This window comes from Oculina patagonica, chromosome 11 (assembly GCF_052425735.1).
Source record: "Oculina patagonica isolate OP01 chromosome 11, crgOcupat, whole genome shotgun sequence".
NCBI lineage: Eukaryota > Metazoa > Cnidaria > Anthozoa > Scleractinia > Oculinidae > Oculina > Oculina patagonica.
In genome coordinates, this window is record NC_135768.1 from 16,735,328 (window position 1) to 16,759,168 (window position 23,841).

Here is a 23,841-nt window from a genome sequence, read left to right on the forward strand (position 1 = left end):
TAAACATTATATGAACAAAGGACAAACCAAAAACAAAAGAATATATTCTAAATAAAACTAACTCACAACATTTATTGACACCAGAGCATGGAGAATAAATTTAAATTTTAGTTTAAAATAAATTCTTAAACTGCAGCTAGTTTACTCTAACTAAACCAGCGTGAGGTCATGTACTTGAAGTTTTAAATTGTAAAGAAAATTTATTAGCTGGCTTTATTTTAAGTAAATATAGATTTCAGTGCTGGCGACACCGTTGGTGATGTAATAATATACAAGACCGTGCAGTCTATAGAAAACTTAAAAAAAGCTTTCGTTTGTCAGGTGACAAATATTTTACGTTACATTTTAATGGGGCTCTAAGAGAATATTTTTCTTCTCGACTCAGGAAAAAAAATTGACCTCATAGCTTCCAGTTGACAAAATCTTCATTTTCTTTCCTTCAAGTACATTCTCATCCGATTTTTTTCCTTTGTTTTAGTACAAACATTCCAAATTCTGGTAGTTTTTGAGAACTTATAGGAACTCATACATTATGTTTCATCCTGCTCCATCTCGAAATATTGAGATTCTCGGAAACATGTGTGTTAATAAGTGTTATGTTAATAAGTTCTATTTACTGCATGACAGTATCCCAGTGAAGATCTACAATAAGGTTGATAGCTACACCTGACGTCACATTTACTCCAAAAGGAAACCAAATAATGAATTAAAGATAATCTCCTCGTTTATATCAAATATTTAGTTTTCTGATTCGTTGATTCTCTGGCTCTCTTGGTTCTTTGGTTTTCTTGGTTCTTTAGGTTTTCTGGTGATGGCTATTTTTTTCTAAAATCTCGTACCCCGAGTATTCGTTCCACACTGCGCAAGCTTGACGAAACGCGCGGCCCTCGAAAGTTCCGTTGCAGAATTGATCTTGATTGGTTTTAAAAACAATAAAAATGGCCGGAAGCAAAACACCAAAAAGTTCGTTGACTGTCATTCTTTTGAAAACTAGGCATGCGATATTCAACCGGAAGTCCGATATTTTCGGACTTCCAATCAGAACTTTCCAGGGTCGCTCGTTGCCGACAGCTGGAAAAAGGGAACGAAGACCCTGGGTACGAGTTTGTTTTTGTTTTTGTTTTTTTCTAAAAACTGAACAGAAAAATTACGATTGGGTCTGATAAATATCTTTTTTTAACCTTGCCGCAATGATCAGTAGGCCGTTTTTATTGTCTTTAGTTTTCCTCTGCCTGTTTACAAGACACCTCCTTTACTGTCTTTGAAACTGCCGTTCGAAGCTCACGAAGACGCCAGCAATACAAAAATGGATTGATGGACGAGTTCATAAATGCTACAGTGTCAGTTAAGTTCCAAGCGCGTCTCCAGTGATGAGGCATGATAACTAAAATGGACATGGAAATAAACACCGGGGTATAACACAGAATCATCACAGCGTAATATATAAATGTGTTTTTGGCATTTTTCATCGATCGATGCATGTTCTGATTATTTTCAGCATTTAAACTTTCCACAGCCTGTTGTTGAACGTGAATTTGCAACTGATGACGACGAACTATTTGATAAATTCTGATGTAACAAACAGTAGAAAGTAGAAGGCAAACGATTATACTTAAGGCTATTACCAAATAGAAAACATCCAAGCCCCAAAAAGGTAAAAAAGACATCAGAAAGTTGACCAACCAAAGAGTTGCTGATATATACATTGCACGGTGTGTAGTCATCAGCATCGGATATTTCATGTGATAATGAAGAGCCAAGAACCGATCCACACTTATGGCTGTTATTGTAGAAAGCGAAACACCACATGCAGCAAAGGCTACAGTATCACCTATCTTGTCCAGAAAATCAGCGGTGAATAAGCGACCAATGTAAACTGGTTGTACGACTAGGCCAACTAAAAGGTCTGATACAGCCAGGCTACATAAGAACACAATGGATGGTGAACGTAAAGAAGGAGTTCTCAATATGGTGGCTAGCACCAGAGAGTTGCCAATAATGGATATGGGCATCAGTGGAGCATTCAGTGCGCAGTTTATGATGACAATCGTTTCAGGACGAAAATTATTGCCCGTACTGCCGGAATTATAAGTCGCTGTTAAGTTTGTCATCTTCGCACACTCTCTTACGCTTTGAAAATGTCGCACGCGTTTTCGTATTTTTCTAAAATAAACCTGCTGCAGTAGATGATGTGTATTAAGAAGGGTGCAACGTATGCTTCTCTAAGTCCCGACCATTAATTACATCAGAATGTATAAACGGTAAGAGAGACTAGTACTTCTTGAGACGGATATTTGTTGACATAAGAACATTAAGTAGCTGCTGACAGATGTTTACAATGAAGTGATCTTTTGCTTCAAAATGTTATTAACGGAAACGAAATGTCGCTATGATGCTCGAAATTTCAGAAATAGGCGGGATCAAAACGCCTCGAGCTCTTATGTAAGGTAGTTAGCAAACATGTCTAAGGATGGTAGTAAGTTAGGCAGCTGTTACTGAATGAAGCGTAAGTTGTGTAATACATTTAACACATTAAAAGCAAGAGTTGAAGTCTAAGTCGTTCCTTGAAAACAAGAAATACGTCATACCGCACCGCTTAAGGTTTTTCAAAATTGAAAATAATATTGATTGAGACATTTCCATTTTTTTTGTAGACAGCTATTTCAAATAACGCTGTCAGCTCAAATTAAATTTCCATCTTACGCGGCAAGGCCAAAAACTACAGGTTGTATGAGAAGTAGAGGGCTGCTAAACATCCGGATGGTAATTAAAAAAACATAATGACATGGCAAACCAACATGTCCTTTTTCGCTCTCCTCGGACGTGTGAAAGCTATGTACATTTAGCACAACTAATTTTTTTTGAGAAACTCAAAGCTAAAAACAGTCAAAGAAAAGATATAGAATAAAGCCTCAAACAAACATCCCCTACGTTTAAAAGTAAAAACTTGTAGTTTCCCTCTACACCGTTTTAACTAAATCTTAAAATTTAAATTAGTTGCACGAGCGCTCTAAATGAGTACTTTTATGATTGATGGAAAGAATTATCCTCTCTTGTATCTTTTGTGGAGGAAAGTTGAAGGGACTGCTTCATGTCTCGGCGCATGTGCAAGCTATAACGTTGGCTTATTCGATCCATTGTTAAAGAAACACTCGGAAACATGCAGGCAACTCTTGCAGGAAAATTGCCTTGTTTTATTTCTTATTATAATTCCTTCTTCTTTTTTTTTACTCCGACTCTTGTATACTTTGTTACCGATCACTTGTATTACAGTAATCACAGGAATCTCGAATCCAAATTCTGTTTCGAACATTGATTGGCGCTTCTATTTTTATAAGATGAATGCATTCTTGAAATTGACTAACGGATTCAAATTTCGAAAAAGCAATTCATTAATGTACTCTAGGGAAGGAGGGGGGGGGGATGTTTTTCTTGGCATGACTGTAAAAGCTCTACTTTTATTCGTCTAATCTGCACCTATTTTGATATAAGGGCTTGAGTCATTGTTTGTGTCGTTTGTCTATATTGTTACTTCTACTCAGTTATGAAGAACTTTTGCAAATAAGACAAGAAAATTATAAGTTTTATTCCATTATCTTAAATCTGTGTTAATGACAAGATGGTCGATCTCATCTCAATAGATATCGGGAAATAGGATCCTGAGTCTCTTCGTGTCCAATTATTAACGACAAATGCAAGGCTTAACTTTAGTCTATCGACTGAATGCTGGAACATGTTGAAGTATCAAAAACAAAATGAATTTCAGGATTTTTGCTTAGATATCATTTTAGTTTCCACTGAGGAGAAACTATGTGTCATCCCTTACTCCCTGGGTAAGCTAGTTTTCTTCCGTCTGTTTGAATAACATCTGCTTCGCTGTCTTAACAACGGCCGCTCGAAGCTCACGTATACGCCAACAATACAAAAATGGGTTGATGGACGAGTTCATAAATGCCACAGTATCGGCAAAATTCCACGCGCTTTTCCAGCGATTACGACAAACAACCAAAATTGACATGGTAATAAACAACGGTGCATAACATAGGATCATCACTATATGATATATAAAAGTGTTAATAGCACTTTTTTCGATCGCTGCATATTCTGATTATGTTCAGCATTTAAACATCCAACTGCCTGTTGTTGAACCTGAATTTGCAACTGATGAAGACGGACAATTCGATAAATTTTGATGTAAGAAATAGTAGAAACTAAACTAAACTGAAAATGCCATTGCATGTACCGTCTGATACAGTGAACGATTTCCCGTTACTTCGTAAGTGATCCACAGCGGTTGCACGAGAAACCCAACGAGAAGGTCTGACACAGCCAAACTGCATAGCAAAACTGTGAACGGTGAACGAAGCGATGGAGTTCGCAATATGGCGGCCAGCACCAGAGTGTTGCCAATAATTGATATGGCTCATTTAGGACACAGTTAATGATGACAATAGTTTTAGGACGAAAGTCACTTTTGCCCATATCGCTTGAATTGTCAATTTGTGATTGGTTTGCCATCTTCGCGTTCTCTCTCTTACGTTTAAAGTAACGAACCTTCTTTTTGGTGCAATAGTCGATTTGCACAGCTCTATAATGTTGTGTCAACTTGAAAAATATGTTTATCGCAATTTTCGGCTGCCTGTCACATAAACAGTTGAAGTGATCGATGATTCAAGTCCCAAAGAGGCTTACATAACTAGCAAGCTATATCGAAGGATCTGAGTGTCGATTACCTCCGTATTTAGAAACAAGAAAGGAAGAAACATCTCTTCAGCGACGTACAGCTGGATTTGTGTTTACATAGCGGCGTTGTCCACCACGCGGTGGCTAATTTTTGGTGTATTCGATTTTCATTTGGAAAAAATGAAGGGAGCTGGTATACTTGCGCAAGAGAAAAGATTTGAGCAGCATGACTCTTAGAAAGTGATCAGCAAATTATTTTTTCTATAAAAAGAGAAATTAATTAGCCAGCTGTGAAGATACCCTTTCTTTTAAAAATACAGCATAATAATAAATGCTAATAAATGCTGCACATTGAACGCATTTGGGAAAATTCGAATTTTAACGCCGAGAACAAGTTGTTTTTTTTGGACTAAGCAGCTTCCTTTGGTATGCCACTTCCATTACTTGTCATTGTCAAACAATATCCTTAATTTGTCGTCAGCCCCATTTTCAAACCAAAATATAACGTTTCGTGCTGTTGTCGTAACTTTTTATTGCTCTCCCTTAAGATTCTCTTGCCTAGTTTTGTTTTGTTTTCTTGGATTTTCATGGCATGACATCTCACCCAATAAGGACCTTCTTAGCTTGAGAGATGTGGGAATGAGAACCCAGTTTATTCTAGTCTGTTCTCTTACCATGGTTACGCATGCTGGTATTGAAGAAATAATAAAATAAATCATTAGGTTGAAATAAGAAGTGTTAGAGATACGACTTATAAAATATATGTCTAATAAACGCTTAACGGCTGAATCTTTTCGTGACATCATGGCTTTCGGTCTTATAGTTGTTGAAGTGAAACAAGTGATGAAACGTTTTGAAACATTTTTGAACGGTGGAGGGCAACTAAATTAAAATAAGGTATCACCCACTTTGCATTAATATTTGTACAGTTTTTTTTTGCTTAGTTAATAGTTTTAATTAGGTTTTTTAAATGTATATAAATATTTTCTATTTTATATATATTAATTACGTTCTTAGTTAGGCAGGTTAGGTGTCCACAATTAGTAGAGGGGACTTTTCCCCTCAGCTACTACAGTTTGACACGATAATAAAGTTATTATTATTATTATTATTATTATTATTATTATTAGATGTTGTAGGGCTTTTTAACTTATCATTTAAGTTCTTACTTAGAAATCAATTCGGATAAGACAGCAGATGAACAACGCTCTTGACTGCCACTTATAACGTTTTGTTCTGGCCTTCTTATGATAAGGTCCATAGTTTGTCCATGATTCGCAACCTTTTTTATTTGGTAAATTAAACAGTAATATAAATAACAAAAAATGACAGCTAATTGGAAAAGTTATAAGAATTCAGATTCCAAAAAAGTTACAAATGCTAGTATCAAGCTAATAAGTAAGCCAAAGAATCGCTGAACATTGTGTACATTACGCGATTTGGGGTCATCAAATTCGGATATCATATGTAATGATATTTATAGCGTAAAGAACGCCACATACTGTCGCGTTGCCTTGTTCAGCGAACTGTCTTTCGTATGACTTAAAGAAATGTTAAATGGTTGCAGAACAAGTCCAGCGAAGGGGTTCTGATAAATTGCAAAGCAAAGTTCTCAAACTGGCTGCATGCTAGCTCTAGAATGATGCCAGTATTGGAGATGACCATGAGCTACAAAAAATGGTTTTACGCAAATTTGGTTTTTAGTTTATGCCTAGGAGGATTGGCTTAAACCCCTACTCTTAAGTAAACGAATTTTCTACTCTTTGTTTACAAAACATCTGCCTAGCTGTCTTTACAACTGCCGTTCGAAGGTCACGAAAACGCCAACAATACAAAAGTGGATTGATAGCAGAGTTCATAAATGCTACAGTATCTGCTAAGGTCCATGCAACTGTCCAGCGATTGCGGGACACAGCTAAAATTGACATGGAAGCAAATAACGGGGTATAACACAATATCATTACGATATAATATAAAAAAAGTGTTTTTAGCACTTTTAGTCAGTTGCAGCATGTTCTGATTAATATTTGCAGCATTACTTTCTACAGCCTGTTGTTGAGCGTGAATTTGTAACTGATGCCGTCTAACAATCCGATAGATTCGTACGTAACAAACAGTACAAGTTAAAAGGCAAATGATAATGCCAAAAGCTGCAGCAAAATGATAAGCAAACATTTTCCAAAAGGACAACAATGATAGCAGAAAGCTCATGAGCCAAAGAGTCGATGATGTGTACATTGCGCGTTGTGTAGTCATCAAACTGGGATATCGCATGTGATAATGAAGAGCCAAGAACCGATCCACAGTTAAGGCTGAGACACCACATCCCAAAGCGGCCATTATGGACAATGCTTGGTAAAGGAAACTATTTTTCGTTAGCTGATAAGCAATGTAAACCGGTTGTAAAACAAGTCCAACAAGAAAATCCGATACAGCCAGACTGCAGAGCAATATAGTAGATGGTGAGTGAAGCGAAGGGGTTCTCAATATGGCGGCTATCACCAGGGTGTTTTCAAATACGGTTACCAACATCAAAAAAGAATTCAGCACACAGTTAATGATGACGATAGTTTCTGGACACGAATTATTGCCCCGTACTGCCTGAATAATCAGTTTCCGATTCGTTTGCCATCGAGGCGCCTCCTCTATCACGTTTTGAAATTAAACCTCGGTGTTGTTGAGTGTTTGGTTCAACTGGATAAATTAATATCCATATTCTAATGAAATAACTGAAGCCTACTGTGCCAAAAGGTATTGTTGGCGTGTGGCGCAAGGGGCCTATTTAATAAGATGTGACATATCTTCTTTATCCAAATGTTTGTTGACATAACAACATGCAAAACGGTGACTGGTGATTGAATTCAAGGGATATATTTGAATTAAAAAATTATTAACAGAGCCAGGAGGAATTTGCACACAAAATAAAAATTACAGCCTCGAAATCCATTTGTTTAATTAATTAGCCAACTTCTCTAAAAATTGTTATATGTTAGCCAACCGCCACAACGCCTTTTCTATTAATATTACAAGCTGCTAAATTAGATGTGGTTTTCATAAGAATTTAATAAACACATTTTGCAATAGTTCATGTTTAAATCACTTCCCTAAAACACGAATCTTGTTAGATCGCCTTGAAATTTTTCCTCAAAATACCAATGTTTCTTTTATACATAACATCAATTTAGGTATACGGAGGTTGATATTGTTTCTAATTGCCAAGGCAAGCTTTTGACATCCTTCTTTTGACGGTCGAAGATTTCTGGCATTAATATAAAATAACTCCTGTATAACTCTTGTTTATGAATTCCAAGTGACCAGGACGTCTAGCCTCACAATCATCTTCTCGAAAGACCTGGCACTAAGAAACAGACGTTTTTCGTCCAAAAGAAAATCCCTCCTCCAGTGGTGATGTATGTAAGAAATAAAGTATTCATGTGAATTGTTTTTGATAGACTTTAAAGAAGCTGTGTCACGCTATATTATACATCATTTTCTGAAATACAAAAAAAAGTTTTTCAAGGTAGTAAAACACCAAAGGAGTAACAACAAACCGAGAATTAGCAAGAATTGTTGCCGTTTGGCACAAGGTGTCTCTTTAATTTAACTGATCAGTAAACATATAGTCATGTTTAAGTGTTAAAGTTCCCGACCGGAATATTTTGGCAGACGTTATTAAATGTAGTTCTTTTTTACCTTTTTCTTCGTACGAACAATCGACGTGCAAAGCCTAACAACCTTAATTAGCTACAGTTCCCTCCGTCTGTTTCCATGACATCTGCCGAACTGTCTTTACAACTGCCGTTCGAAGTTCGCGAAGACGCCAGCAATACAAAAATGGATTGATGGACGAGTTCATAAATGCTACAGTATCTGTAAAGTTCCAAGCGACTGTCCAGTGATGAGGCGAAATAACTAAAATGGACATCGCAATAAACACCGGGGTATAACATAGAATCATCACGGTGTAGTAGATAAAAGTGTTGATAGCACTCTTTTGCATGCTCTGATTATTTTCAGCGTTTAAATTTTCTACAGCATGTTGTTGGGCGTGAATTTGAAGCTGATGCCGTCGAACAATCCGAAAAATCTTGAGGTAACAAACAGAAGAAATTAAAAGGAAAATAACAATACAAACAGCTATGGTAAAATAATAAGCATTCATGTTCCAAAAAGCTAAGAACGATAAAATGAAGCTCATGAGCCAGAGAGTCGCCGATGTAACCATAGCGCGTTTTTTTGTCATCAAATTCGGATATCGCATGTGATAATGAAGAGCCAAGAACCGATCCACACTTATGGCTGTTATTGTAGAGAGAGAAACACCGCACGCAGCAAAAGCCATTGTGGTCATAACATTGTACAGGGAACCGTGTTTTGTTAGTTCATAAGTGATGTAAAGCGGTTGTACGACAAGTCCAACAAGAAGATCCGAAAAAGCCAAACTGAAGAGCAAAATAAACGACGGTGAACGAAGCGAAGGAGTTCTCAATATGGCGGCTAGAACCAGAGTGTTGCCAATAATGGATATGAGCATCAGTGGCGCATTAAGGGCACAGTTTATGATGACAATAGTTTCAGGACGAGAATTATTGCCCATGTTTCTGATTCATTCGCATGGTTTTGTCGAGTGCTTGGTAAAATAACTTGACTGACAATTTTTTTTTCTTTTTCAAAATTTAAGCTAAAAAATAACATTTGTGTTCAAGTGAAATTAACCTGCTGTGAATGAAATAACTGTTGGATGTGTGACAAAAACGCTGTATAAAAGATGTGACATTCGATGGCATAAGTTCATCTATCACCATGGCCACTGCATTATTCCTTCAGCGGAGTGTATGTTGACATCCTTCATGGTTAACAGATGATGAAAATTGTACGTTTCATTTTTTTGAGGAAACATTTGTTTTATAATACAACACGTAAACAGCATGCATATTTTAAAAAGATGATATAATGTCTTACAGGCAGCTGTAACGCGTCCCTTTCTTTAAACAATGTAGGCTATACCTAATGCAGCATAGCTTCCTGCTTCATTCAGCAGGATTCGGCGTCTAAGAGCGATTTCCATTTGTCAGAACGGGCCGGCCGTTCCAGAAACTCTCCCATAAATTCCCTATACCAATGTATACTATTTATGTATTGACTGATTTGACAGGACATATCTGACACACCTCGCAATGAAAGAATATGCAACTTCTGCAATTGTAACAAAATTGAAGATGAAACTCACTTTTTGTTAGATTGCCCAGCTTATACTCAGATACGAGACATATTCTTCTCTAAAATAGAATCCAAACTTCCATTACTACGATTACTACCACGCGAAACCCTATTATCACATCTTATGAATTCCACTGACTACTTTGTAAACATTAAGCTGATATCATTTATCTCAGCATGCTTTGAATTGAGAGACAATCTCGTTACAATGATCACCACTTCGAATAGTTAAATGAACAATTATTGTTAGTAATTCTTTCTTAGATTATTGTTATTATTATTATTATTATTATTATTATTATTATTATTATTTATTTTTTTTTCTTTGTTATGTTATGTTATTTCCATCTTAACTAATTATCCTAGTTAATGAAATTATATGTAATTAAATTCAAGTAGCTTTCGCAATACTACCAAATTTCTACGTAGTCATGCAAATAAAGCTTGTTGTTGTTGTTGACTAACAACGAAATTCTGTTTTTGAATAAACCGGTCTGGCCGGACATTTCTGACAAATGGAAAGCGCTCAATGCTTGTCACCACGCATCCAAACCAATTCATTTTGGCGAAGAGCAAGCTCTTTTGTTAGGCCGCCTCGCTGAACTTCAACTTTACAAAAGTGTTCTTTATTATAAAGTCCGGCCATTCTTAGATAGCCAAAAATATTTTTCTATCTGGTAAAGGAATTGCTTGATTTTTTTATCCGTTATCGATATCTTTACGGTTTGAGGAATGACGTCCCAACCATGGACCCTTAAACCAGACTCCTCTACTCCAAGGGAAAACTTTTACCCGATACTGCATGTAGGAAATAAATCGTACATGTAAATTGCAGCGGACAAACATAAAATAGAGTGAAATTGTGATTTTCCCTTATAGATCCACTTATTGTCCCATTTCTCTCAAAACATATTTTAAACGTCATAAGAAATCCGCTGGTTTATTCTTTTTATTTTATTAAACAACAAAACACTATATATTGCGTTACTTTTCAAAAACCTTACATAGCAATACAAACTACATTACACTATGTTAGAGTGTAATGTATAAAGAATTATAATTAATAGTATTTTTTTTTAGTTTCTGCCATTAGTCCGGCGGCATAGCTGAAAAATTGTGTCATTTTTGTTACTAATCTCATATTTTGCAGATCAATAGAGATATGCATGGTGATTAACTTCTGCTATAGAACCACTCTCAGTTTTCACCGTATTGCCCGTAAATGGCTTCCAAGTTTTTCCTCGTTGAGACCCCCCGCGAAGATGTACGTCATCTTTTAGTAACTCAGGAATGACTCAATCATTTGCGCAAAAAGTGATTTTCAGAAACTTTCGTAATTTAAACATTTGCTTCTAAAAAATAAATTTTGTTGTATTAATGAGCCATTCATACAAACAAATACAAAAACTAGTGGATCATTACGCGTGCAAAAATTTAATGCAAATTTGTTACTTGCTGTTGATTGTCTTCCTTTGCCCGTGTTTTGGCAATGTTATTTTCGCAATGGCATTTTAGCACAGGCAAAAGGGAAAATTGTAAACGGATTTTCAGGGAACAGCTGGTATTACTGGGCCGTTGTTTCAACTTTTTAGGTCAGCTATGTCTTCCAGTAAAAAATATGAAGAAATCATCAGGCCAAAATGCTGAAGCAAATGCGTATTTTGCCAAGAACATACAAGCCAGAACAGTGAATGTCCAGCAAACTGGAAACGGAGCAACCGTGGTGCTGGATATTTCACCCTTGAAAATGATTTTCAGAGTTTTATGAGACTAAAGAACTTCACATAGACTTAGCAGAGCCAGATGCAGGAGAGAGAATTGCTGAGACGCGTTTGAGGCACAATGCCTTATGGGTTAAGTCATACCACGCGCCATATCGCGGGAACTTAATTTCGCGAAAATGGAATGGGAATATTTCGATTCGCCGGACTTATTATTCGCACTTTGGCCAAAAAAATACGTTAAAAACATAAAAGTACAATAAAAATCTTTGAAAGTAAATTTTTCGCGGGTCGCGGAATCTTTAATTTTGCGATTTGCGAAAATCGCGAAAATTAAGTCCTGCGAACATAAGTATCAATAAGGTAGTAAAATAGTACCAAAACGCTTCAGTAGGAAAAAAGCAAATGAAGGAAATGAATCGCAGTAACCAGGTGATATTGAAAAGCGCGCGAGATGTGGTATTGCTAGTACGACTGTAGGACAGAAAATCTGTTTCTTTTAGGGGGGACAAGCCACTAAGGGGAAACGAATATTTCGTGCAAGCACTATAGAGCTAGTAACCCCCAAGTGTTAAATGTGTAAAACCTCTACAGTCTTTTTTAGATTGCACTCATTCCGAGGCGATGATAAGTCACACTATAACTGCTATTCTTGGTTTTCATGTTACGTCATAAAATTCTGAAATCAAAATTCACTAGGCCTACTACATTTTCGTTGTCATTAGGCGTAAGATAAACTAAAAATATATCTTTTTGCAAATTTCCAGATCGATAGTGTCTTTTGTATTTTAAACAGAGCATTTTGAATATTTGAGTTCTCCGTCGTATGTGATACCAAGCTGAGTGCCGTGAGAAAGCTGTTTTGTTTGAAAAAAGGCTTTTCCTTTCCATTTTCAGTAGATTGAACATTTCAGATATAATAAGTGGTGCTTATGTGAAACTGTACTAGCTCATGAGCGAAAGATTGCCGCTGTTGTAAACAGAATTGAGTTCCAGATGGTTTCTCTGACATCACGGCGGCCATATTTGTGTCCCTCGGAAGGACACAGTTATATATGGCATCTCCATAAAGCTTAATAAATTTGCGTGGAAAGGTTCGGCAAATAATTAACTCACGAACGGTACACCGCACAGACCTGAAACTTGGAGAAATTGTTTATCTATTTATCGTCTATAATATTTGAAATTCATAGCTTCTGTAGTTGAATGGTTTCGAATTTATTTTTTGATTGCGTGACAGTGAAAACCAGCAATTGGCAAAGCCGTAGAGAACGTAAGTCCGGGACAAACTGTGGTTATTGCTTGCGACCAGCCGCTCTTTGCTTTAGCAAAAACAGTCGAAGCTGGAAGTCATGCTTGGTGGTCTTCACATTGAGCAGGCGGCACTAAAGGCTTTCGGGAACTGGCTCACTTGCAGTGGATGGGTTGAAGTTTTGTCACAAGCTAAGATCACTACAGCAGGAAAGAAGCGGAATCGCTTCTCAACTGTGCACATATTACGCGCACTAGGTACACTCTTAAGGAAACTGTAGCAAGTTTTTTTATTGTTCAGAAACAGGAATGCAGGAAGTATGTGAAATCTGTCCAGAAGGGAGAAGAAGCTGTTTCGATTTGCACGCGGAGAAGTAAGAAAGAAACCACGATCCCTATACAATTTGATCTTATTAAAGAGGAAGGCAGGGCGATAGGCCTGACAGAGAATCCAAGTGTGTTGCTAAGTTGGATGGTATCTGGGCCTGAACTAGCGAGGTTGGTCCTCAGACAGTTTGAAAATAGTGATGAAGACAAGCACGCACATGCTGCCCCATCACAAGTACTTTCAATGCAAGTAAAACAAGGTTCAAGGATCATTTCAGTCCCCTGGCGTCAACAATATAATACAGGGGCTGGGCAATCTTTTGAGGAGACCAGTTAATTTGATCTAGGAAAGAAACAGCCGAAATTCAAGTCCCCTCCCCAGCAGATTGTCCATTGTTTACCAAAGGCAATATTGGTTGCCAGAATCGCTGAGGAAACCTCGATAATCAACATCTTTATCTGATATAGGAACCAAGGTATCGCACCCAGAAGAATGGGACTGGACGTTCAGCGAGGAAACATGGTGACCGATACGGTGCACACTGCCTGACGCTGCAATGTTCTGTCAAGAGTTCGTCCTATGTGGCTGCAAGATCAGCTGTATATAGCAACAATAGATGCGAGTGCTGTGGAGCTAATTTGCCTTGCACTTCACTGTATGTCTGTGCGTATCATGAAAAATGTTTAAGATAATAGTTTCCAGACAGCATTTTGATCTAGAAAGACACAATATCTATAGCTATGTGTATGCCACTAGAGCCGCTAGCGGTAATAAGCTATATCAACTCAGCAGTTATCTAGGTTGCTATATCAACACATGGCAAATTTCAACATTGTACCTCTAAAGAGAAATATTAAACACAACACAACAACAAAACACTAAATTAAAATTTCAATACAAGAAGAATAAAAATAAATTAAGTGCATGGCTGCCCAAAATAACCATTATTGGCTAATAAGATTGGGCACTCATCCTTAGTGTTTAATATAATAATGGATCGGGTACTTTTGACTTAGATAATAAAATACAGCAACACAGAGACACAGAAAAATTAAAAATAAGAAGTTTGCTTATTATAATTTAGTGAAAATTAGTTGGAAAATGGAGTATAATTATGGACAGATTAACCAACAGGAGAAAAAAATTAAATTGTGAATGATGAGTGATTTGTTGTTCAATTTCCTGATCTGAACTTGCAAACAATGCATAACTTGCATATTTAAGATGCGGTTCCCATGGTGATGGCATTTTATTCCGTTGTACATCTCGGCAGGGCCGCTCCTGGCCATCCCTACACGTCGACATATCCATATCTCCCGTTAAACATGCAGAAAATCGCTTTCCACAGGTAGCTCATTTAAATGCAGTTTCCATGGAAACAGCGTCTCTGTCGAGGTGGTTCTATAGCTTAAAATTTTTACTTCGATAGTCTCTCGCTGGGTGCCAAATTTCAGGCTGGTAACAAGAAGTGCACAATTCAGCCAAAATTTTGAGCTAATGCCGCCGGACTACATGGAGAATCGACAAATGAAACCTTATCCCTTAACTTACGCTAGTTTTCCTCTGTTTGTTTACACAACATATGCCTGGCAGTCTTAACAACTGCCGATCGAAGCTCCCGAAAGCGCCAACAATACAAAAAGGGATTGATGGACGAGTTCATAAATGCTATAGTCTCTGCTAAGACCCATGTGTCTGTCCAGCGCTTGCGGGAAGTGGCTCTGATAGAGACGCTAATAATCATCGGGGTATAACACAAAATCATTACGATATAATATATAAAAGTATTTATGGCACTTTTCTTCGATCGTTCCACGTTCTGGTTGTTTTCAGTATTATATATTTCCATAGCCTGTTGTTGAGCTTGAATCTGTAACTGATGTTGTCGTACAATCTGATAAATTTTGATGTAACAAACAGTTGAAATTAAAAGGCATATCACAATAGTCACAGCAATAGCAAACTGAAAAGCATATAAGCTCCAAAAGGTTATGAAAGATAGAAGAATACTAAGTAGCCAAAGCGTTGCTGATATACACATAGCACGCTGTGTAGTCATCAAATTCGGATAACGCATGTGATAATGAAGAGCCAAGAACCGATCTACACTTATGGCTGTCATTGTCAAGAGTGACACACAGCATGCAGAAAGGGCAGCGTTCCTTATCTTGTACAGCGAATCATTCGTGAGTACATTTGCGATATAAACTGGTTGTACGACGAGTCCAACTAGAATGTCTGAGACAGCCAGATGGTGAACGAAGCGACGGAGTTCTCAATATGGCGGCTAGCACCAAAGAGTTGCCAATAATGGATATGATCATCAGTGGAGCATTTAGAGAACAGTTAACGATAAGAATTGTTTCCAGATGAGAATTACTTCCCATGCTGTCTGAATATTAGATTCAGATTTGTTCAGTCCACAGTTTGTGACAAGGTGTTGTCGAGTGTTTGGTGAAATAGCTCGAGAAAGCTTATTCTTCGCCTCAACATGTAGCTCGTAAAATTGAAATTTTGCACTCGATGGATTGCTTGCGGTGAGAAGCTAGATAGCTTTGTAAAAAGGCTTTCGCACCTTTTGAAATTCCACCAATGCAAGGTGCTGTTTAGTGTTTGGTCCAAAATCTTGAATACTATTCCTAAATTTGAAATTGAACCTAAAATTTTATATTCGAATAAGAAAACGCTTACTGTGCAAGTAGTTATTGTGGCTTGTGGCACAAAGGCTTCTATGTTAAAAGGATGCGACTTAAAATGTTAGTTGACATAACAACAGGAGCGCGGTGACAGGTGTGTGAATTCAAGGAATCTATTTAAATTAAAATGTTATTAACGGAACAAGAACAAAGCTATAATGCATGCAAAACAAAGAATAGAGTCACGATTGTCTTCAAACTTGTCTAGCGATAAGTAATTTTTCAGGTAGCCGACTAATAATTTAAATAATTAGCAAGTTAATAAATGGCGGCATATGCCTTCCAAACACATTCAGCAAGAGTGGACATTTGAAACACTCTTCACAAAAAAAGAAAATTGTTAGACCCATTGACACGTTTCCCAACATTTTTTCCATTTTTTTTGTTTAACATAAGCTTATTTTTGCGTATAGTAAAATATTGTATCGTTTTGCCGATAACATTTTGACTACGTTGGCAGTGTATGACAGTAGACAGTGCCGCACGTCACGCAAAGAGAATGGCGGCTAGCACCAAATTGTTCCCCAGTAATGGATATGAGCATCAGTAGTGTATTCAGGATACTGTTAATTATGACAATATTTTCCGTGATGAGAATTTTTGACCCTATTTCCTGAATTTTTAGTTTCTAATTTGGTTTCACAGTCACCATACCCTTTGTTGCGATTTGACATGTCTCCTTGTGAGTGTTTAACATATGTATGCGTAAAGATGGTAATATATTGTTTGCACACCGCTACAAAACCGTTTCTATAAGCCCTATTAAGGCCTTGTGGGGTCGGAATCCACCAACCAAAATTCATAATTATTTTTTTTTATAATAAGCATAGCTTCCAAGCTGTGTCACTTTCCCTGGAATATACCAACTGTTGGAACAAGTTAGAAGGGCGTGTCATTGTTTAATGACTGTTTTGTTTTCGTGGTAACCGTATATAAAAATAAAAATCCAAGATGGCGATCGCTTTCTCAAAACCGTGTTAGATTGACCGTTTTAATTTTTTAACTGTTTATCAAAACTGCAATATTTCCTTGACCTGTATTTAAACAAGTCTCTTACGCATATTTTTATGGTTTCCATTGCAAGCTTTTGAATTTTTTTCTTGTGTAACATCACTGAGTATCATTTTTAACATAGATAGCAATGTATAATATGCAAGTCAGAGAAAACAATGTTCAGCCGTGACACATGCACACATTGTTTGTCTATTTCTTTTTTAAGTTCTACTAACGAAATACTTCTGTAAGCATACTATTTTGTATCATTTACAACCTTTGATACGAATACACAAAAACCCCCATTCAAAGGTTTTGAGGTTTTGAGAAGCCAAGGATTCCAAGGGGGTCTACGTGTTTCTTATTTTGGGAGAAAGGTGCGTCACATTCAATGTCTTTTTTTCTTTTTTTTTTCTTCATGAAGGTGAAAAACTGCCAAAACTGATCAAAACCTACTGTACAGACTGAAAATGCCAAAACGATCAAAATAAAGGTACTGGCAAGAAATACAAAATTTTTAACTACAGAGTTAGAAAAACATGGCTGTCAAAATATGGCCGCCATGAAAACGAAAACTTCAGAAAACAATGAAACGTCATACAAAATTTCACTTTCAGGAAAATATACAATTTTAAACGGTTTCATTAAAGTCCTTGTGGTGAATTTCGCTCCCATCTCGGTGTGAAAAGGGTTTATAGAAAGTTATTGTAGCGGCTGACGAATAGTATTTCGACTTTGCACGATAGCTTTATTCTGGTTCCGTTAACTTTTAATTAAAACATATCCCAATAAAGAATTACTATTGTCTCTTGCTTGGTAATAGCGTTATTGGAGCATACGACCGTTATTACTTGTATAGGCCACTTTGTGCCACAACCCAGCAATCATTTAATTAATTACACTCTAATTTCCTTCGAATACTAGATATTATATTAATTTTCAACAATCATATTAGGGTGGTGATTAACAGTTTGACACTGTCTAACAATTTAAAGTTAATACGTTAAAGAGAGAACGCCAAGAATGGTTAGCTGGCCAAACTTTTCTTCCTGATAAACTGTGTTCTTCGAAGTTCCATTGATGCTCATGTGGCAGCACATTTATGCCAATCGAAACTGAAACTCTTGTGAGATCAAAACTTATTGGACGCTTATCACTTATATAGATGCCTTTGTGTCATACCGAACAATCATTCAATTCACAACATGCTTATTTCATTCGGATGGTAGGTATTGGATTAAGCAATAATATTAGGGTGGTGAATAACAGTTTGACACTGTCTAACAATTTAAAGTTAATACGTTAGAGAGGGTACGCAAAGACTGGTAAACTGGCCAAACTTCTCGTCCTGATAAACTCGTCCTTCTGACAGATCCACTAATGCTCATATCAGTTTTTGGCAACACTCTGGTGCCTATCGAAACTGAAACTCTTGTGACAAGCGAAACTCTGTTGACGATCGAAACTTATAAGAACATGCTACCTATATAGATCAATTGTGCCACATCGAGCAATCATTGAATTTACAGCATGTCAACTTCACCTGGAAACTAGTTATGACATGAATTTTGAGCAAGCATAAAAGGGTGGAGAATAACATTTTGACGCCGTTCAATACGTAAGCGAGGGTAGGCAAAGATGACAAGCGACTCAGAAACTTACTATCCAGGCAATAGTGGCCAAACGTCTCATCCTGAAACTATTGTCATCATAAAATGTGTCCTGAATGCGCCATTGATGCTCATTTCCATTATTGGCAACACTCTGGTGCTAGCAGCCATATTGAGAACTCCTTCACTTCTTTCACCGTCCACTGTGTTCTTATGCAGCCTAGCTGTATCTGACCTCCTGGTTGGACTTATCGTACAACCGATTTATATCGCGAATGAAATTACAAATGATTCGCTTTACACAATAAGGAATACTACGACCTTTGCTGCATGTGGTGTCTCGCTCTTGACGATTACAGCCTTAAGTGTGGATCGGTTCTTGGCTCTTCATTATCACATGCGATATCAGAATTTGATGACTACACATCGAGCGATGTACACTTCAGCAGCCCTTTGGTTCATAAGCTTCCTGTTAACACTCTTTTCCTCTTGGAAAATAAGTATCTATTATTTCGCTATAGTTATTACTATTGTTAGTTGCCTTTTGATTTCTACTATTTGTTACATCGGAATCTTTCGAATAGTTCGTCAGCATCAGTTACAAATTCACGCCCAACAACAGGCTGTGGAAAATTTAAACACTGAAAATAATCAGAGATCAACGATCTAAAAAGAGTGCTATGAACACTTTCATATATTACATCGTGATGGGTTTATGTTATACACCATTGTTTACTTCCTTGTCAATTGTGTCTATTTCCCCTGCTAACTGGAAACACGCATGGATCATAGCAGGAACTGTAGCATTTATGAACTCGTCCATAAATCCATTTTTGTATTGCTGGCTCCTTCGCGATCTTCGAACGGCAGTTGTAAAGACAGTAAGGCAGATGTTATGTAAACAGACGGAGGAAAGCTAGCGATTTTAGAGTATTGACAGAAACCGAAAGGATTTTCAATGTTTATTCCAGAATCTTAAGCTTTTGATCACGAGCATTTTGCAAACAAAACTGATCGTTAGACGATTTAATTGGACGGAGTTTTCGTTGAGTGTCACTTGGCGTTTGGTTACACAGTTAACATTTCTTTCCTTAGTTCTGCATCGGTAATTTCATTTTTGTCTTTGTTTCCCCATTATTTTTTTTTTCAACATGGTTACTTTGAGGCTCCATGCAATCCAAAAATAATTTTTCAAGTTTGAAGTGGGCGATCCCATAACTCCCTTGGCCTGTGATGATTTTTTTGAATGTTTGTACAGAAAAAGGGAAAGATCAGAGGGTATGAGTAGACTTGAAGCTAAGCAAGGAAAAATAAAAAATGTTGTGAATAGGAGGCTCAGGATGATTTAAATAAGTAGTTTTTTTCCTATTCAAAGACGAAATTATCTTAAAATGTTATTAAAAGTTTGTCCAGTTAGAGTTCAGTTATATGATTTTGGCTTAAATTGCGGCGCCTTTTTAATTTAGCCTCTATGCTCTAATTTCAATAAATTTTATAACTTAGATTTATTATGAGTAATATCATTCTTTGCCTGTGTCGTTCTTTATTGATATATAATTTTGTGGTAATGGGTAAAAATGGAGTTGAAATTTAATTGAAAGTTCAAAAAGATGTCGGGGTGGGGAAGAGAAAGTTGTTGAGACGGAAAAGAAGCTCTGTTGATTTAAGAGACGAAAAATTGCATGGGGAACGTATATCCGAGGAACTCATGACCGGCATAAAAAGGAAAAATAAGATACATTCCGAATGAGCTGATTAAACGGGATGGAGGCTATTTATGGATGTGGAAAGATCCAGAAACATTTTTTGCTTATCTATTTTGTTGTAGACAAGGAACCTACTTCAAACAAACATTGCAAGACAGAATAACATTTAACTATTTGAAAAAATATAAATACAAAAATTGCAGTGACAAACACAACACTGTAAGTAAACTGGTTCGATGCCGGAATTAATTGCAAAAAATATATTGAGGTTCAGGAGAAACATCGGTCTCTATATAATGCGGTCTAATACGTTTTTTATCTTCAGATGAATTCTTTAATTAAACGTCGAAGTGATCTCGTTGGAAGTGTTAATTTATTGTTACTGTATAGCCCATGCTGTCTTTGGTAGCTTTTACTATTAATGAATAGATTATGGCTATCTGTTTACATTAATAAATAACTGCTAGGCTACGCCATTATAAACCATTTTTTATGTACAAAATTACTTTCGAATTTAGAAAAACCTCAAATAAGTAGTTTTTTTAAGGTAGAAAATTACCAAACAAGTAATAATAAACCTAAAACAAACAACAATGGTTAAGAATGAAAACGAAGCACCTTTAATAAAGTTTTGAAGCAAAAGATCGATCCATTGAATTCAAACAGCTGTCATTGTCCACTATACTGTTATGTCAACATGCATTCAATGCCACAAGCAAACAATTACTTTTTGCATGGTGTGTTCACTTTAATTTCAAAATCAAATTCAAATTTTTGGGGCTATTATTGTCAAGAAGGGAGTAGTATTTGTGTAGCAAGCAAACCGAAGAGTACAAAATACCGTGTTATGTTAGGATGTGAGAGGAATACAAACAAATCAGAAGCGTTTTTTTTTTCGAGAATATGGGCAATACTTCTCATCCTGAAACTGTTGTTATCGTTAACTGTATACTGAATGCTTTATTGATGGTGATAAACATATTTGAAAACACCATAGTATTAGCCGCCATATTGAGAACTCCTTCGCTTCACTCGCCGTCTACAATTTTACTCTGCAGTTTGGCTGTTTCGGATCTTTTTGTTGGCCTTGCTCTACAACCGGTTTACATTGCCTATTTTTTAACGGAAAATGGCTCGCTTTTCCAAGCATTGTCCATAATGGCCGCTTTGGGATGTGGCGTCTCGCTTCTTATAATGACTGCAATAACAGTGGATCGGTACTTGGCTCTTCATTATCACATGCGATACCCGAATTTGATGACTGCAAATCGCGCTGTGTATACATCAGCAACTCTTTGGTTGATAAGCTTTCTGTTATCATTGCTGTCCCTTTGGAAAACGAGTGCCTATTTTTTTGCTGCAGCTTTTGGCATTATCGTTTGCCTTTTAAGTTGTACTGTTTGTTACGTACGAATCTATTGGATTGTAAGACGGCATCAGTTACAAGTTCAAGTTCAACAGCAGGCTGTGGAAAGTAATGCTGCAAATAACACTCAGAACATGCTGCGTTTGACTAAAAGTGCTACAAACACTTTTATATATCACATCGTTATGATATTGTGTTATACCCCGTTATTTGCTTCCATGTCAATTTTAGCTGTGTCACGCAATCGCTGGACAGTTGCGTGGACCTTAGCAGATACTGTGGCATTTATGAACTCGTCCATCAATCCACTTTTGTATTGCTGGCGTCTTCGTGAAATTCGAACGGCAGTTGTAAAGACAACAAGGCAAATGTTTTGTAATCAAAGAGTGGAAAACTCTTTTACTTAGGAATAGGGGTTAAAGCTTATAAGTTCAATAATCCAAGGAATGAGCTACGACCAAGTTGCCTTAATTCTTCAAAATATCTATGTATTGATGCCATTAATGCTTTCTTCAAATATTAGCACCACTCTATGTATTTTGGAGAGCCAAAGGTAACTTTGAGTCTTTCATTGCGGTGCAATGATCTGCAACCACAGGTAGTAAAACGACAATCAAGCGAGGTTTTTTTTTTGCATTTTATGGTGAATTCTCAAGCTTCGAATTAGGATGGGCAGTTTTAAAGTCAGGAAGGGTGATTGAGGAAGACAAGACAATTGAGGAAGACTCACTAACCTGGCATGTAGGGCTTTATAGGTCACTCCTCTTATTCACCCTTCGATCCTTTTTTAGGGGAATTAATAACAAATGAGGGAGAAATATTTTGACAATGATATGGAGCTGATGATTTGTTCAAGTTCGCGATGAGGATTACGTCAATCTTCGTTGGTGTTGACTTCAAAAATGGTTTGTTTGTTTGTTTGATTGTTTTTTTTTTTTTGTTTTTAATATTGATTCATTCGTTCTAGTTGGTGCTTTATTTCTATGGCCGTAATATAGAATTTTACTTCCCTGATCTGTCAAGAACTTACTTCATCTCTTAACCGTGAAGGACAATTAAATACCCCATCAAGTTTTATGCAAATTTATAATTGTAATTAATTTTCCTTTTAACTGTTCAAACATTTTTTTTTATAATTGCTTCCAAATGTACCATTGTTTCAAATTGCCAAAGACTGAAAGCATCGAAAGATGCCAATAACTTGGCGAAGGGACCTCTCTCGGTGATGATTAGTCATATCTTCAGTACGTCTAAAATTTTTACTTACTGTTTAAATTGTTACCATGCTTTGGCATTGCTGAATACATAGTACCCACATGCGCAAACATGGCGGCAGAACATTCCCAGATATTGAAAGAAGATCCTTGTAGGGTGAGACGTCATGTCATGAAAATCCAAGAAAACAAGACGAAAATAAAGGGAAATTTACAAAATCTTACCACGACCGCAGACACAATATCTTTTGCCATAAAAAATGGGCTGACGACAAATTTAAAAGTTATCTTGACCATGTCAGAAACTTGGAAGTGGTGCATTCACCAAATGCAGCTGCCTTATGCAAAAATTACTTGTTCTGTGCGTGAAATGTAAACTTCGAGTTTTCCCAGATGCCTTGATTGTACATCATGGTATTTGCTGCAATTATTTGCGTGTATTTTTTAAAGAAAGGATATCGTCACAGGAGGCTAACTCATTTATTTACCCTTATCTTTGGGAAAATTAAAATTAATTTCCTTCCTGTCACTCACTAAAAGCCATGCTGCTCTTGTCTTTTGTTTTCGCAAACTTAACAGCTACCTTCAATTTTCGCAAATGACATTTAAAGTTATGGAACCCTCGAATACAAAAAGTAGACGTCGTGTGGTGGGCAATTCCGCTTTGTCGTCATAAATTTAACTGTCATAATAGTCTTATTTGTAAAAATAGAAATGATATGTTAACAAAACCCCTGAAATAGGCCATTTCCGATTTATTATTTTTCTCTTTTTAAAACGTTTCGTTGGAACCTTTAAATTTTTTTTTTTTTTTTTTTTAAATTTTTTTTTTTTAAATTTTTTTTTTTTTTTTTTTCGCACTAGCTCGTTTTAAAAAAGAGGGAGAGGGCGCGCGATTCGTTTATGCTTTTGATATTTCAACATGTTTCGTGCATTCGGTAGATAGACTAAAGTTATTCCTTACATTTGTCGTTTAATATTTGGACGGGAAGACACTGGGCCCCTTAGGTGTCTTGAGAGATGAGACCATCATTTCTTAAACACTGAGCAAAG

The 23,841-nt window shown here is 36.7% G+C and overlaps 4 protein-coding genes and 2 pseudogenes across 4 annotated transcripts in view; 2 read left to right on the plus strand and 4 right to left on the minus strand.

Moving 5' to 3' along the window:
• The window catches only part of LOC144630341 (alpha-1,6-mannosylglycoprotein 6-beta-N-acetylglucosaminyltransferase A-like), a 241,034-nt gene that overhangs the window by 48,152 nt on the left and 169,041 nt on the right, over nt 1–23,841 (minus strand). The window lies entirely within an intron of this gene.
• LOC144629689 (melanocyte-stimulating hormone receptor-like) lies at nt 1,218–2,111 on the minus strand. Its single transcript, XM_078487914.1, has one exon. It carries the CDS (start codon nt 2,109–2,111, stop codon nt 1,218–1,220), a length of 894 nt encoding a protein of 297 aa, XP_078344040.1.
• On the minus strand, nt 6,423–7,315 carry LOC144629690 (melanocyte-stimulating hormone receptor-like; annotated as a pseudogene).
• Nucleotides 8,420–9,390, minus strand: LOC144629691 (melanocyte-stimulating hormone receptor-like). The gene has a single exon (XM_078487916.1). It carries the CDS (start codon nt 9,278–9,280, stop codon nt 8,420–8,422), a length of 861 nt encoding a protein of 286 aa, XP_078344042.1. The 5' UTR covers nt 9,281–9,390.
• LOC144629692 (adenosine receptor A2b-like) lies at nt 18,531–19,422 on the plus strand (annotated as a pseudogene).
• LOC144629693 (melanocyte-stimulating hormone receptor-like) lies at nt 21,112–21,981 on the plus strand. Its single transcript, XM_078487917.1, has one exon. It carries the CDS (start codon nt 21,112–21,114, stop codon nt 21,979–21,981), a length of 870 nt encoding a protein of 289 aa, XP_078344043.1.